Source organism: Leopardus geoffroyi, chromosome A2 (genome assembly GCF_018350155.1).
Source record: "Leopardus geoffroyi isolate Oge1 chromosome A2, O.geoffroyi_Oge1_pat1.0, whole genome shotgun sequence".
In the NCBI taxonomy this organism is placed as follows: Eukaryota; Metazoa; Chordata; class Mammalia; order Carnivora; family Felidae; genus Leopardus; species Leopardus geoffroyi.
The window spans coordinates 2,756,014-2,771,139 of record NC_059331.1 but is presented as its reverse complement, the minus strand read 5'-3'; the positions used below and the strand labels follow the sequence as shown (position 1 = coordinate 2,771,139).

Below are 15,126 nucleotides of genomic sequence, written 5' to 3'. Positions count from 1 at the left end.
AACGCTGCACCAACCCAGTTCAGATCCCAGCTCCCTGTTGCCTCGTTGGGGCTGTGGGGGCACTGTTTATTGAAGTGACTTTCCATCTCTGAGCCCCAGTTTCACCGTCCGTAAAATGGGTTGACGGTTAATTCGTGGAGTTATCCAAGTTTGTTTTTTTTTTTAACTTAACCCTTGAAACACATAGGTATTCATTTCGAGCGATGGAATATGATGGTCGCTCTCAAGGGTCGGCCCAGCCTCAAGGCTCTTCATTCTCCGACCTGGTTTCAATTCCTCGCCTTCCGTCGCCTTCCGGAGCAGTCTGGACTCAACCGACGACCTCGCAGCTTCACGCCCGCACCCGCTTGTGACCTCGCTAGCGTGGCTGGCCTCCCCTGGCCCCGCCCCCAGACCACGCCTCCTCCTGATCCCTGCCTGGGGGCCCCGCCCACGTCGGCTCCACTGTCCCTCGGAGCCCATTGTTCTTGGTCCCGCCTCCCCGGGCTCCGCCCCGCTCGCAGTTCCTGGTTCGCTCTGGCTCCGCCCGCGGCTCCTAGCCCCGCCCCCCACCAAGGCGCGAGGACCCACGTGGGGCTACCCCCTAGCACTGCCTAAAGGGCGAGCCCCCAACCCCGGAGACGAAAGTCCGGCAGAAGTCCGTCACGCGGGCCACGTTTGAGGGCAGTGGGGAAATTACGGGGAGTCGGAGTCCCCGCGGGATGGGGCGGCGAGATAGGTTTCCATCTCCCGGCTCAGGCGCGGACGGGGCAGCCAGGCGCGCGCCGCAGGGGAAGAAGGCCCCCGGCTCAGGCCCCGGATATTTGTGTCAGCTCTGCCGCCACCGTCTCAGCTGATGGGTCGGGACACACGCTCGCGCTCGCGGTCGGCTGGTCGCAGGGGCCGCAGGCAACGGAGCGGGAGTCGGAGCCGAAGTCGGAGCGGGAGCCATGAGCGGCGAGACCGCCGGCGCCGGGACGACGAAGTACGGCGCAGGCGGAGGCGGCAGAGCCGGGAGCGCAGGTGGGGGTCTCTGCGTGAACAGCGCTGGGGATCCGGCTCCCGCCCTCGGGGAGCCAGAGACCCACGGATTAGTCAGAGAGGGCTCCCTGGAGAAGGGGACGTCCGAGCACGAGTCGCAGTTCACCAGGCAGCGAAAGGAAGGCGAGCGGCGTTCCAGGCAGGGCACCTGGTGGTTGGAGGGAACGGAAGGAGCGCAGCGAGCGAGGCGGGACGGGAAGGGGAGTAGGAGACGAGGTCGGAGCGGTAAGAGGAGACCGGATCGTGCAGTTTTGTGTGCCGTGGTGACGGGGTTGGCCGTTACTCGGAGGCAGGTAGGGAGCCATGGGGAGGTTTTTGAGCAGAGCGATGGGGTCTGACTGACTTTGTGGAACTTCCTCCGGTTTTCGCGTGGAAAAGGGACTGAGGAGGCTGGCTGGAATGACAACGGGGAGGGGGGGGGGAGGAGGAGGAGGATGGTGCAGTTGTCTAGGCAACAGACGGCGGTGGCTGTCAGAGAGGAGGCAGTGGGAGGCTCGGTGGGGAAATGGGTAGGTCTGAGAGGGATTTCATGAGTCGGGGCGGCAACACTTGCTCTTGGAAGTGGGTGTCAGACGAAAGAACTGTTGATGACAGGAGGCAGGACTGGGTTGACTCCTAGGACCTGGGTCTCAGCTTCCACGCGGCCAGCAGCCCCTTTCTTTTGGAAATGGGACACCTGTCCAGATTTGGCTGGAGTCTCCTCCGGCATAGAGGGACGAGAACGGTGCCAGGGACCGACTTCCAGACCTAGGTCCCGGGATGTGACCCGTGACGTTCAGGCCAGTCCCTGCCCCACTGTGGCCCAAGTTTCCTCAAGATCTCCATGGGGGCTTTCCCAGCATGCCCAGTCTCCCGTCCCTTGGGCCCGTTCACCCCATGGCCAGAGTGGCTGTAGTCAGACATGGTTGATTTCCCTCTACATTTGAGAAGGTGGTTTTTCCTTTTTTGAGTCTCCTAAGATCATTGCAACCCAGGAATTCCAAAAAGTTACAAGCCTGTGACTCCAAGACTCCATAGCCTGTGAACCAAGAATAGTTTTTACGTTTTTATTATTATTTTTTTTTCTTTAATGTTTATTGTTGAGAGAGAGAGAGACAGACAAAGGGTGAGCAGGGGAGGGGCAGGGAGAGAGGGAGACACAGAATCGGAAGTAGGCTCCAGGCTCCGAGCTGTCAGCACAGAGCCCGATGTGGGGCTCGAACCCAGGAATGGTGAGATCATGACCTGAGCCGAAGTCGGACGCTTAACCGACTGAGCCACCCAGGAGCCCCAGTTTTTACGTATTGAAATGGTGAGGAAGCAGTCAAAAGTAGTGTCCCATGACATGTGGAAATTGTATGAGATCTCCGAATATATTCAAGTTTTGGCGTGCACAAGTGAAAGTGTACTGGGACCCAGCCATGTCCCTTTGTTCCTGTCTGTCCGGGGCTGCTTTTGCAGTAGGGACAGCACAGTGGTGTCCTAGACCGTCTGGCTCTTTACAGAGAAAGCTTGCTGACCCTGGTTGGGGTCCCTGGTGTTGGTGTTTTCCCCACTGGTTCACGTACAGCAGGAAGCCTTGTCATGCCTGCGTGTTTTTCGTTTGCTGTTTTCTGGTATTTGAGTTACAAGAATCAGCCGTCCTAGGTCTGTAATTCGAGTCGATGTGGTTTATGAAAATTTGATCGAATGCGTAGTCTGCATGTAGGGACTCCCGAGAAATTGGTTTCCAGGGCGTAGGCTTTTTCACCGAGCTTCATAGGTGGAGCATTTAACCAAATAAAGAGATCTGGTTGTTGCTGTACACGTTCAAAGGGCCCTGAGCATGAAAGAATCTATCTCTAGGGCTCGCACATTCCATCCCCTGCCCAGTGTTTTTCCCTGGCTCTTCAGTCCCGAGACTCTTACTCCAGTTCCCTCTTGCCCAGCTTGCGGGACCAGTGTAAACACCACCTTCTCCTGTAAGCTCTCTCTTGTCGCCTTGGACAGATCAGGTCCTCTGGTTCCTCTGCTTAGAGCTTCTGTGCCATCTGGCCCCAGCCTGCCTCGCTGCCCTCACTTCCTTCCTCACTCCCCCCTGTTCACGCTCTTCTCCAGCCACATGGGCCTCCACACTGCTTCTTGAACACGCCGAGTCAATTCCTGCCCCAGGGCCTTTGCTCTTGCTGTGACTGCTGCCCAGATCACTTTCTCCCTGTAGCCCCCTCCCCCACGTGGTCCAGTTGCCTCCTCAGATCTCCATGCACTAACGCTCAGTCACTCTTCTTTGCGACTCGTAGCACTGTCTAGGGTCACGCTGCGTGTTCATCTGTTGACGTGAGCCTCCCAAAGGCGGGGACCGTGGGTGGCACTGCTGGTCACCGCTGTGTCCCCAGAACCTAGAACAGCGCCTGGCATAGCAGGTGCTCGGTGAACGTCTGTCGAACAAAAGACCGGCAGCGAGCGCACCTTTGCGGGTTCCCTCCCCAGGTCGGGTTCGGACGAACACCGGTGGCGGCGGCGGCGAAGGCGGCAGAGCCAGAGTCCGCTGCCCCCACGCTGGCGCTCACGGGGCCGGTCCTCCCAGTCTGACTCCGATGACGAGCGCCAGGAGCAGCAGCGGGGCCGGTGGGCCCGCCGGCGGCGGACGCGCTCTTGGTCCCCGGGCTCCTCGGCGTCCGGCTCGGCCTCCCCGGACCGCTCCCGGAGCCCTCGGGAGGCGGCGGCGGCCCTGAGCCACCAGCACAGCCTGCAGGAGCGGCTGCGGCTGCGGGAGGAGCGGAAGCAGCAGGAGGAGTTGATGAAGGCCTTCGAGACCCCCGAGGAGAAGCGGGCCCGGCGGCTGGCCAAGAAGGAGGCCAAGGAGAGGAAGAAGCGGGAGAAGATGGGCTGGGGGGAGGAGTACATGGGCTACACCAACACCGACAACCCTTTCGGCGACAACAACCTCCTGGGCACCTTCATCTGGAACAAGGTGGGTCCGGGGCGGCGCCCGGCGCGCGGCCCAGGTGGGTCGCTGCCCCCAGGGGTGTCTTCCCTCCGCACGCGCGCTCACGAGCCCCGGCCTCTGGGGCCTTTGCGAGGCCTTTGCGTCGCTCGCCCAAGGCGGGGTTCCGGTTACAGATGCTCCGTGGTCCCCGTCGCCAACACCTCGTTCTCGACGAAAGTTACACACGGTCCCTTACCCGCCCGTCCCGCCTTGCGCTTGTGACAGAGCACGGGCGTCCCCTCCCTCCCAGCCCTGGAGGCTGCGCCTCTGCGCCCTGTGCCTCTGTGTCCCGCTTTCTGCCTTCTTCCGAGGACACCAGTCATCAGCTTGGAGACTGTTTAGGTCCCATGTGACCTCGTCTTAACTAATTACACCCGCAGAGACCCTGTTTTAAAGATCTGCACGGGTTCCCGGGCTGGTGAGTGGACGGATCTTTTTGGACACAGCTTCACGCTAACCCAGCACCCATTCGTCGTGGGGGGTGAGAGCGGGCAGGGAGGGCCTGGGGGGGCGAGAGCAGGCGGCCACGGTCAGATGCCAGGGGTCCGCCGCTCACCGCATGCGCTCCAGGCACCGGCTCTTGCCTTTGTCTTGAACACACAGCCCACCTCGGGGCGCCTGTGCTCGCCATTCGCCCACCCGGGACCCTCCCCACCTCTGTCTCTGGCTGGTTCTTTCTCCTTCCTGAGGATCTCAGCTCACCCGTTCCCGCCTCTGAGGGCCGGCCCGGCCCCCTCGGCCCCACGGGTGCTCTTCCTCTCGGCGTGGCCTCGCCCTCCCTAGCGCTTTACTAGCAAACGTGTGCCGTGCACCCGCTGGTGCTGGAGGCCGTGTGGGCCCTGGCGGGCGTCAGCGAGCGGGAGAGAGATCCCCGCGGAGCCAGCCGTCCCGTGGGGGACAGCCTGTCGAGAAGCAGATTAGCAGAGCGCGCAGAGGAGAGAAGGCAGGCAGGTGTCGGGAGGCCCTGGCTGTAGTTTGAAATCAGCCAGTCTGGGGCGCGTGGGGGGCTCAGGCGGTTGAGCGTCTAACTTCGGCTCAGGTCACGATCTCACGGCTTGTGAGTTCGTGAGTTCAAGCCCCACGTCGGACTCTCTGCTGACCTGTGTCTTCCTCTCCCTCTGCCTCTCCCAACTCGTGAGCGTGCATTCCCTTCCTCTCTCTTCCTCTCTGTCTCCCCCTCAAACATAAAATAAATGAACATTAAAAGTAGGATAAGTCAAGCCATGAGGCACCTGGGTAGCTCAGCTGGTTGAGCGCCCGACTCCTGATTTCGACCCAGGTCATGATTTCACAATCATGAGATCGAGCCCCAAGTAGGCCTCTGCCCTGAGCGTGGAGCTCGCTTGAGATTCTCTCTCTCCCTCCCTCCCTCCCTCCTCCCCAATCCCTCTCCCCCTCCCCAACCCCTCTCCCCCTCCCCAGCCCCTCTCCCCCATTTGCGCTTGCTCATCCAAAAATAAAATTAGCGGGCCCAGAGAGGTCTCGTTGCAAAGCTGACATCTAAACATGAGATCTGATCCATATAATGTGTGATTCCTGCCAGGCCGTGAGCTCCACAGGGCAAGCTCTGTCCCCAGAGCCTGGCTCACGGTCGGCACTCAGCGTCAAATGAGCGAGCTTGGTGTGATTTGCACGCGCGTGTGCTCAGACATTTTCCCTAGTGTTTCTTGGAGCTGCAGCGGCCCTGGGGAGTTGGCCCCACAGGAGGCCATCGGCCCCTCCTGTGACAAGCACGTGGGGGGTCGGCCCCCGCTCAGCCTCTGAGGCCTCTGCGGACAGGCCCACGGTTTGGGCAGCACCACACGCTTGTCCCCCCATCCTGGGGCCACCGGCTGGCGGAGTGGGCAGGCGCGGTGCCGAGCATCAGCACGCGCTCTGTGCCCGGCCTTGCTCACAGCGCTCTCCGTGAGCCGACTCTCCCTGCCGTGGCTGCCTGAGGTCTCCCGCGGTGAGTGACGGAGCATGATTGGAACCGGGCCATCCAGCTTCGCGTCCATGCCCTGGGCTGCCGTTCTGCGTGGCCATAGGGGCGAGAAGTCCGGTCACCGTTAACGCCTGAGGTGGCAGCCCAGGCTGAGGCTGGGGAGGCCAGGGGGTGGCACGGGCGTCAAGGGGTGGCCCCAAACCAGGCAGCGCAGGTGTGGGGGTGGGGGGGCAGGGGCGTCCTCGAACAGCCCTCGGAGCCGGGTCGGTGGGGGAGCGCTCATCCGGAAGTGCGGGCTTGGCACCCGGCTAGGGCAGCAGCTGTGATGTCAGAGTCCTCGAGGGAGGGGTCTGCAGACCCTGCGCCCCGAGAGCCCTCCAGGAGGTGAGGACACGGGGAACGAGTGTTTGTTGTGGGGCCCGGTGTCCCAGAGGTCTGTGAGCACGGGGACCGCAGTGCCCCTCCTAGCGACGCGGGCTTTCCGGCGCTGTCCCGCCCCTGCCTGCTCGCATCGGGCGTTGGACCTGCCGAGGGCGTGAGCATCCCGAGCTGGCCCAGCTGGGCTTCTGCGTGCAGCAGCCTGGCAGGTCCCGGGTGGGGCGCTCCCGTGAGCGACGCTCGGGAGCCCCCGGGGCGGGCAGCCACCTCCCCGCTGCACGCTACTGCAGGTGCGGCCCGTGCCGGAGGCTGCTCTAAGCGGTCCTGTCACACTGGTTCTGGGAACGCCAAGGGGGCTGCGTCTTCGGAGGAAGTCAGGGCGCTGTGGCCGCAGGCACGTCACTCCTCGGGGCCGGGCCCCCTTACCTGCAAAGCCGCCGCTCGGCTCTCGGAGAGGGTGGCACAGAGGACCCCGGGGCGGTGCCTGGGAAGGCGGGACGGAGGCGTGCGTGCTCAGCGGGCATGTGCTTGGCCCTTCCAGGCCCTGGAGAAGAAGGGCATCGGCCACCTGGAGGAGAAGGAGCTGAAGGAGCGGAACAAGAGGATCCAGGAGGACAATCGCCTGGAGCTGCAGAAGGTGGCGTTGCCCCTTCCCCCGCGCGGGCCTAAGGCTGGCCCACCCTGGCTTAAGTGAAGGACCGGCCCGGTGGGTGGACACAGAAACCCCCGGGGAGGCTGGCCTCAGACGCGGTCGGATCCAGGGGTGCGGGCTGCGTCTCCGACAGGCCGTCTCCTTCCACCTCTCCGAGGGCCCCGAGACTTCTGGGCCGCCTCCTTCGGGGGGGGGGGGGGGGCGCGGCCAGAGTGGTCTCGGCTGCTCCTGGCTGCCGTGTCTCCAGCAGAAAGAAGCTCCTCGGCCCTAGGGTCCGTCTGAGGCCTCGGGCTTCCCTGGCCCGTCCGCGTCCAGGGCCGGGGCCAGGCCTGGGCTGTAGTCCCACTCCGGACCCCAGGGTCCCCCGTGGCCCCAGAGGGTGCAGGGCAGGCCCCACAAGACCCCCAGCCAGGCCCGCCTGCAGCACCCCGCCCTCCCCATGCGCCTGCAGGTGAAGCAGCTGCGGCTGGAGCGGGAGCGGGAGAAGGCCATGCGGGAGCAGGAGCTGGAGATGCTGCAGCGGGAGAAGGAGGCCGAGCACTTCAAGACGTGGGAGGAGCAGGAGGACCACTTCCACCTGCAGCAGGCCAAGCTGCGGTGCGCCCCGCCCCCGCCCCCGCCCGGAGCCCCGTCTGCCCCGGGGCCTTTGCACAGGCCCTTTGCTCCGCTTGCAATCTCCCGCCCTTCGGATTTCCACCTGCTGCCTCCCCGGGGAGTCCCTGCCTGCCCCTTGCTGCGTGCACCACTTGCTGTTTGCTCCTCCCTCCAGCCTGTCACTGATGCCCCCCCCCCATCTCCCCCTGTCTCCCGCGTTGAGTCGTGTGCCGAGGAGAGCTCCGAATGGTCCTTGCTCCGTGTCGCGGTGCCACACGAGCTGAGCGAGGTGCCGGGCCCCTCGCGGTACCGACCGTGGCCCTCCCTCTGCACGCTGCGGCCCGCGGGGCCACGTGCTCATCAGCCCCGTTTACAGACGGGGAACACGAGGTTCCTGGGGGCAGGGGAACGCCTGAGGCCACACGGCAGGTGTCTGAGCCTCCGCGGCGCGGGTGCACCAGGAGCCTGCTCCCAGCCCCCCTGTCCTGCTGCCCACCAGCCGCACCAGCCCCTGGGGCTCGGACCGACCTGGTTCCGGGGCTCCCTTGGGGCAGAACACGTGTCCATTTCTGACCCGCGTACCCCTGGGTGTGGCACGGGTGCTTCAGACCCTCCCCCGCCCCTGGGGGAGCAGAGCGTCCACTGGACGGAGGTAGTTCTCTCTGCCCCTCTGGCCCCGGCCTGTGTCTTCCGACCGCCCAGCGCCCCCTCTTCCGGGAAGACCTCCTTGTCCCCCACCCCCTGCAGGCCAGGCTCTTCCCCTGGCGCCCACACGAGCCAGCCCCCCACTCCACCCCACCCCCGAAGCAGGGTCTTCGGGAGGTGGGGAGGGGGGCCTCCTGGGCTCTGACGCCACCTCCCTGCTCCCTGGCAGCTCCAAGATCCGCATCCGGGACGGGAGGGCCAAGCCCATCGACCTGCTGGCCAAGTACATCAGCGCCGAGGACGACGACCTGGCCGTGGAGATGCACGAGCCCTACACCTTCCTCAACGGCCTCACCGTCGCGGACATGGAGGACCTGCTGGAGGACATCCAGGTGCTGCCCCGCCCCGCCCCGCCCCCTCTCCGCCCCGCCCCCCTCCCCTCCCCCCCTCACCGCCTCTCCTCTCCGTACCTTCCGCCTCCAGGTGTACATGGAGCTGGAGCAGGGCAAGAACGCCGACTTCTGGCGGGACATGACCACCATCACGGAGGACGAGATCGCCAAGCTCCGCAAGCTGGAGGCCTCGGGCAAGGGCCCAGGTAGCCCCGCGCAGCGCGACCGGAGAGCGCCCGCCGTGCTCTTGGGGGGCCCTGTCTGGGCTGTCTCAGCCCGGGGCTCTCCGCCTGCCTCGGTCTCCCCATCGGGGATCTTCAAGGTCTCTCCGGGAGCCACCAGGGGGCAGCGGCGGGCTGCGGCAGGAGCTTGGCCCCCCGCAGCTCCCCCTCAGGTGGGGGGCTCAGCCCAGGGCGGGGGCTCCCTTCCTTCAAAGATCGCGTAGCGTCTGCGCTGGGCTTCCCGGGAGTGGCGCCAGCAGGGGCCTGTTTTATTCGGTTTCAGGTTTTTGCCAGAAGCTTGGTGTGTTTGAGGGAGGGCGGCACCCTGCTTGTCCACTTGTGCGGGAAGCCCCTAGAGCCCCGGTCTCTTGAATCTGCTGTCCTTTCCTAATTCGCTCTCCTTTCCCTCCAGAGGGTTCCGCGCAGTGTCCAGGGAGGTGACCCTCGGGGGATGGGGGAGGGTCGTCCTGGGCCCTGGGCGTACTGAGCAGCGGCCCTGACCCCCCCCCCCATTGTCAGGAGCCCCCCCAGCCGTGGCAGCCACAGATGTCCCCGGACATCACCTGGTGTCCCCTGGGGCAGGATCACCCTGGGTGAGACCCCTGTTCTAGAAGCTGATGACCGACCCGTGCTCCTCCCTCTTCCACCCCTTGCACCCCCAGGGGCCTCGAGTGCCTGCCCCCCACCCCTCCCCCAGGCCCATGTAAATGCCCCTGTTGCTCAGCCCAGGTTGGGGGGACGGCTTCCTCTTAGGAAAAGGAGGCGTGTCTTTCGTCATGTTTGTTAAGTGCTGTTTTGTTTCCCTGCGCCCTCTCAGCCAGCACATCCTGCGGTAACTTCTGGAGAAAGAAGGAAATCCTTTGCTCTGGGAAACGTGCGGAGCGATTTCCCTTGGGGGCAGTGAGGCCCTGGGTGTAGACCTCTGGGCGGAAGGGCCCTGACTGCCACAGGTGTGGCTCTGGGCACAGATCCAGGCCCGGGCCTCCCGCGGAACTGGCGAGGCGGCCAGACCCCCCAGAGGGTCCCCTCGGCGACCCCGGGCCTCCTTCCCCCTCGTCCCTGTGCGCGTCTGCCTCCTCACTCTCTCGTGTTGGAGCCCCTCTTTACTACCCCACGTCCCCCTTTCTTGCGCTTTGTCCCCTCGTCGTGTGGGACGCATCCTCCAGTAAATTGTGGGGGGAGGCGGGAAGTTCTTGGACATCGTGTAGTTCGGGAAACGGGTCACGTCTGTGCTCTGCCGGGTGACGGGGGCGGGGCGCTCCCCAGACACAGAAGACCCTGACCCACCGGCTGTGGAAGAGCGAGGGCCACCCTGCCGGGGGTCCCCTGCGCCGAGTCCCCCGTCGCCTCTTGCCAGCTGCCGATTCGCCCCCTTCTGTGGCCGCTGCCCTTCTCTCAGTGACAGCGGAGGCCCTTCCGTCCGCTGTCCCTCCTCCCCTGTCCTGGCTGGGGTCCCCGCTGGCTCTGGGTGTCCTCAGAGACGAGCTTGCGTTTCTGTTTCTCTTTTCGGCCTGATCTCCAAGAGCGTTCCCGGAGACGCGCAGGGCGCCGTGTGCTGTGCTTGTAAATTCAGTGGGGCTTTCATGGGAAAGTCTACCTGTACGCGGGCGCGCGGCAGTGTGGGTGTTGCGGTGGGGGGCCCCGTTACCATTCTCTGTGGGTTCCCGCCAAGCTGCTGTCCCAGAGCCCTCCATCCCCCGCCTGGACCCAGCCGGGCCCCGCGGGATGCTCGGGTGGCATCTGAACCCGTGACTTGATCTCTACACTGCGGCGTGGCAGAGCGGGGCTTGTAGGGGGCGTGAGCTGTGCGGGTGTGCACGGGGTGTGGCCCTGCCAGCGGGAGGCAGTTTCGGTGCCCTGACGTGTCTGTGTGGTCTGAGACAGGGCTGCCTGGGCCCATCCAGGTGTCGGCAGAGGGGACGAGTGTCTAGATGCTGACTCGGGGGTCCCACAGTGGTTGCCTAGAGGGACTTGGGTCCTTTTTGAGCCCGTCTGCTCCGCTGGAGCCAGTGTGTGGTGGCCGTGGTGTCAGAAGCCGGTTCTCAGCCGGGAGCACGTGTCACTTGCACCCCGCACGTGCCAGCAGCTGCACGCCCAGTTCTCGCAGTGCTAGGAGGCAGCAGTCAGAAGCCCAGAAAGGTCCCTGCCCTGGGGAAGCCACTAATCAGGCATCCAGGCCGAGGGGAGCAACCTGGTGGTCCAGGGAAGGCTTCCCGGTCCACAGGGTTCTCGACTGGTGGGGTCTGGGAGGCAGGCTGGATGAGGAAGAGCATGTTACTGCTGGAAAGCAACGTATGTGCAAAGGCCCCGGGGCAGGGCTCAGTGTGTTTGAGGAGCAACAAGGAGGCTGCAGGCAGGGTCAGGTGGCACCCAGCCCCGCCCTCAGGGGCTTCTCAGTCTGGAGCAGGGGGCATGTGCCTGTGTCCCCACCGAGAAGGGGCGGGCGTGCCTTCTGGGGCGGTGTCAGGATTTCCCGCAGTGCCTGGGAAAGGAGCTGCTCTCCTTACTAGGGAAAACTGAGGCCCAGAGAGGGTGAACTATTTACCCAAGATGACACAGCTGAGACTAACAGGGCAAAATCTGAACTCCTGAGAGTCTGGCTGGCGGGCCATCCATCATCCCTCCTTGCTCTTCCAATGCGGGTGGGGGCGCAGTGGTGGCTGGGAGTTGGCAGACCCGGATGCCAGGCTGAGAAATGTCCGCCCAGCAACCCCAGCCCCACTCAGAACCTTCCCGACTAGGGCCCGCGGCCCGGTGCCAGCTCCGTGTTAGCAGGGTCCAGCCAGGGTCAGGGGAGGAGCCGCGTGAGCCAAGGGAAGGGTCGGGAGCCCTGCCGCCGCCCCCTCCCCCCGCTGAGCCCCCCCCCCCCCCCCCGCAGGTGAGCGGCGAGAAGGGGTCAACGCCTCGGTCAGCTCTGACGTGCAGTCGGTCTTCAAGGGGAAGACGTACGGCCAGCTGCACGTCATCTTCCAGGGCATCGAGGGCAAGATCCGGGCGGGGGGCCCCAACCTGGACATGGGCTACTGGGAGAGCCTGCTGCAGCAGCTTCGAGCCCACATGGCGCGCGCCAGGTCAGCGTCACGCCGGCGTCACGGACGCCCCTCCGGCCCGCCGGACACGCACGCTGGGGGCGGGGCCTGCGCAGGAGGTGGGGGGGTCAGCTGGCATCACGCGGGCCCCAGGCCCCTGTTCCCTGTACGACCCCCCCTGCTCCCGCGCGCCTTCTGCCCACTGCACACCCTCCGTGTACAGATTCTCAGCGTGTTTGGCCGCGCTGTGTAAACACGGCCGTGTGTGCTGCTAACTGCGGCGGCGTCTCTAAGTTTATTCTCCTCTCCGCCCCTGCCCCCGCGTCCCGTGTGCCGTCCAGCCCGGCTCGGTGGCTCGTGAGGCGCACGAGTCCCCCGAATCCCCCGTTCAGGGACTCGGTCCTCCCAGCAGGGTCTGTGGCCTTGAGTCCCAAACCGGGACCCAGACGCCCCTCCACAGCCCTGGCCTGGGGGGGGTTGGCGGTGCTGCTGCTCCCCCAGGCTCCCGGTCCTCTCTCTGGGTGAAAGGGGGTCATGAGATCGGCGGGGGGGGGGGGGGGGCGACGGGGCCCCGGGCGTGGGGGTGACCGCCGGCCGGCGTTGCAGGCTCCGCGAGCGGCACCAGGACGTGCTGCGGCAGAAGCTGTACAAACTGAAGCAGGAACAGGGTGTGGAGAGCGAGCCTCTGTTCCCCATCCTCAAGCAGGAGCCCCCGTCGCCCGGCCACAGGTAGGTCGCCGCAGGTCCCCCCTCCACCCCGCAGCCAGCCGGGGACCTCCTCAGGCCCCGCCGCCATCCCTCCCGGTCCCCGTCTCGTCTCCCATCTCGCCTCCTCCGCAGCCTGGAGCCTGAGGACCCTGCCCCGACCCCACCCGGGCCCTCCTCCTCCGAGGGGGGCTCGGGGGAGCCGGAGGCGGAAGGGGCGGCCCCCGCCGAGGGCGAGGCGGACGGGGAGGCCGTGCTCATGGAGGAGGACCTGATCCAGCAGAGCCTGGACGACTACGACGCGGGCCGGTACAGCCCCCGGCTGCTCACGGCCCACGAGCTGCCGCTGGACGCGCACGTGCTGGAGCCCGACGAGGACCAGCAGCGCCTGCAGCTGTCCCGGCAGCAGCTCCAGGTCACAGGTGAGGGCCGCGCGGGGAGACGTGTCCCCGGCCCCCCCCCCCCCCCCGCCCGCCTCCGGTCTCGGGGGGGGGGGGGGGGGCCGCTGTCGGGGGCCAGGGCGGGGCCCGGAAGGGGCGGCTGACGCGCGCCCCGCCCGCAGGGGACGCGAGCGAGAGCGCGGAGGACATCTTCTTCCGGCGGGCCAAGGAGGGCATGGGCCAGGACGAGGCGCAGTTCAGCGTGGAGATGCCACTGACCGGCAAGGCCTACCTGTGGGCCGACAAGTACCGGCCGCGCAAGCCCCGCTTCTTCAACCGCGTGCACACGGGCTTCGAGTGGAACAAGTACAACCAGACGCACTACGACTTCGACAACCCGCCGCCCAAGATCGTGCAGGGCTACAAGTTCAACATCTTCTACCCCGACCTCATCGACAAGCGCTCCACGCCCGAGTACTTCCTGGAGGCCTGCGCCGACAACAAGGACTTCGCCACCCTGCGCTTCCACGCGGGGCCGCCCTACGAGGACATCGCCTTCAAGATCGTCAACCGCGAGTGGGAGTACTCCCACCGCCACGGCTTCCGCTGCCAGTTCGCCAACGGCATCTTCCAGCTCTGGTTCCACTTCAAGCGCTACCGCTACCGGCGGTGACGGCCGGGGCCCCTCCCGGACGGGCCGCCACCTCTCCCCGGGCCCTCCCCGCGCCCACGCTCGCCTTCGCCGGGGGGAGCCCGCCTGGGAGAGCGGAAGGCGGGCCGGCCGGGCCGGCCCGGGGTCCTCGCACGCAGGACGGGTCGGGGGAACTGAGGCCCGAGCCCTGCCCCACGGCACCCGCCCTGGGCTGGGGGTGCCAGGCCTTGGGGGGGAGGGGGGGGAGGCGCCGCCAGTCCAGGGCGGCTGCGGGACCCCGCCCCCCTCCACCCCCGCACTCTGGTCCCCCGGCCGGCCCCGGGTGCTGGTGCGGATCAGGCCTCCCCAGCCTCTGTGCGTGCAGCTGCGGTGCCCCCCCCGCCCACGCTGGGACAGCCGTGCTTCTGGAGATCCTCTCCCGGCCACCATGGAGCTGCCTCCGCGTTTCTGCGGGCCTGACGGGTGCGGCCGCCGCTGGGTCACACGCTGCCAGCGGTGGGGGAGGGGGCGCCCCAGGAACGTTCCTTTCAACGTTTTGTTACAGAGACGTCTCCGTGGGAAGGGGGGCCAGCCCCACCTGGGCTCCTCGGCCGGCCCACCCCGACGCCCCGGAAAGATTTTAGGTTGTTTCTCTAAAACGACTTTTTTTAGGTGTGGGGAAATACCTTATTTTCACTTAATTGGCCTATTCACGGAGTTGCATGTTTTTTTAATAAACACTTTATTTTAGAGTACTTCTAGATTTTCAGAAGCTCTGCAGACCAGCGCCCCCCGCCGCCCCGCCGCCGCCCCGCAGCCAGCAGTCTGGCCGGTAACGTCCTGGGGGGGCCACGGGAGCCACGGCGGGCGCATCGCAACCGAGGCACTCAGCACAGCCAGGGAGACCTTTTCTTGGTTAATTTTTTAGTTTTTCACTGTTGGCTTTATTGTTTTTGGGAGAGAGTGCGAGTGGGGGAGGAGCAGAGAGAGGGAGACAATCCCAAGCAGGCTCCGAGCTGTCAGCACAGAGCCCGATGCTGGGCCCAAAGTCCCAGGCGCCCTGAGAAAGACCTTTTAAAAGCAACCATGACACTTCAAAATAGCAGCAGTAGCCCCTCAGGAAGCTTCTGGAAGTCCACAGGCCTTCTCGCCTCTGCCCCTCCCACAAGGAGCGGATGCTGGAAGGGGAGTAGCTGCCCTCCCAGGCCCCAGGGGATGACGGCGAGGTCCGTGGTGTCACCGTGGTGGGGGTGGAGGGATGCTGTTCAGTACCTACCCACCCCCCACGACAGGGAGGCATCTGGCCCGGGGTCCACAGCCAAGATGGACCCTCCCCAGGCCGCTGGTCACTCCCAGCCCTGCCCTCACACAAGGTCGCTGGGCAGCACGGTGTGTTGGCTCAGCCCGGAGGTGCGTCTGGTCAAGGGGCCTCTGAGCCGCAGACCCCGGCCCGCCCAAACCATGGTCCGCGGTGAGGAGCACCCGTTGTGGCATCATATGGGGCACGGCTGTCCCTTTCAGACCCCCTGGCAGACGACATCACTTGACTGTCACAGCGATCTCAGAATCTCCTTTGGATCTAGGCAGTTGGCAACAGTTGGTTCCTGG

The 15,126-nt window shown here is 65.5% G+C and overlaps 1 protein-coding gene across 2 annotated transcripts; it reads left to right on the top strand.

The window, feature by feature from the left end:
* The first annotated feature begins 788 nt into the window (after positions 1–788).
* Positions 789–14,273, top strand: CACTIN (cactin, spliceosome C complex subunit). Of its 2 annotated transcripts, XM_045491468.1 has the most exons (11): positions 789–1,002; positions 2,928–2,960; positions 3,469–3,952; positions 6,811–6,906; positions 7,373–7,518; positions 8,390–8,552; positions 8,644–8,758; positions 11,652–11,844; positions 12,409–12,531; positions 12,643–12,929; positions 13,070–14,273. In XM_045491468.1, exons 1-11 carry the CDS (start codon positions 836–838, stop codon positions 13,558–13,560), a joined length of 2,298 nt encoding a protein of 765 aa, XP_045347424.1. In that variant the 5' UTR covers positions 789–835; the 3' UTR covers positions 13,561–14,273. The 2 variants fall into 2 exon arrangements, with proteins under 2 accessions (XP_045347424.1, XP_045347425.1); XM_045491469.1 differs by lacking the exon at positions 2,928–2,960 and having other exon boundaries at positions 790–1,002.
* Positions 14,274–15,126: the final 853 nt, after the last annotated feature.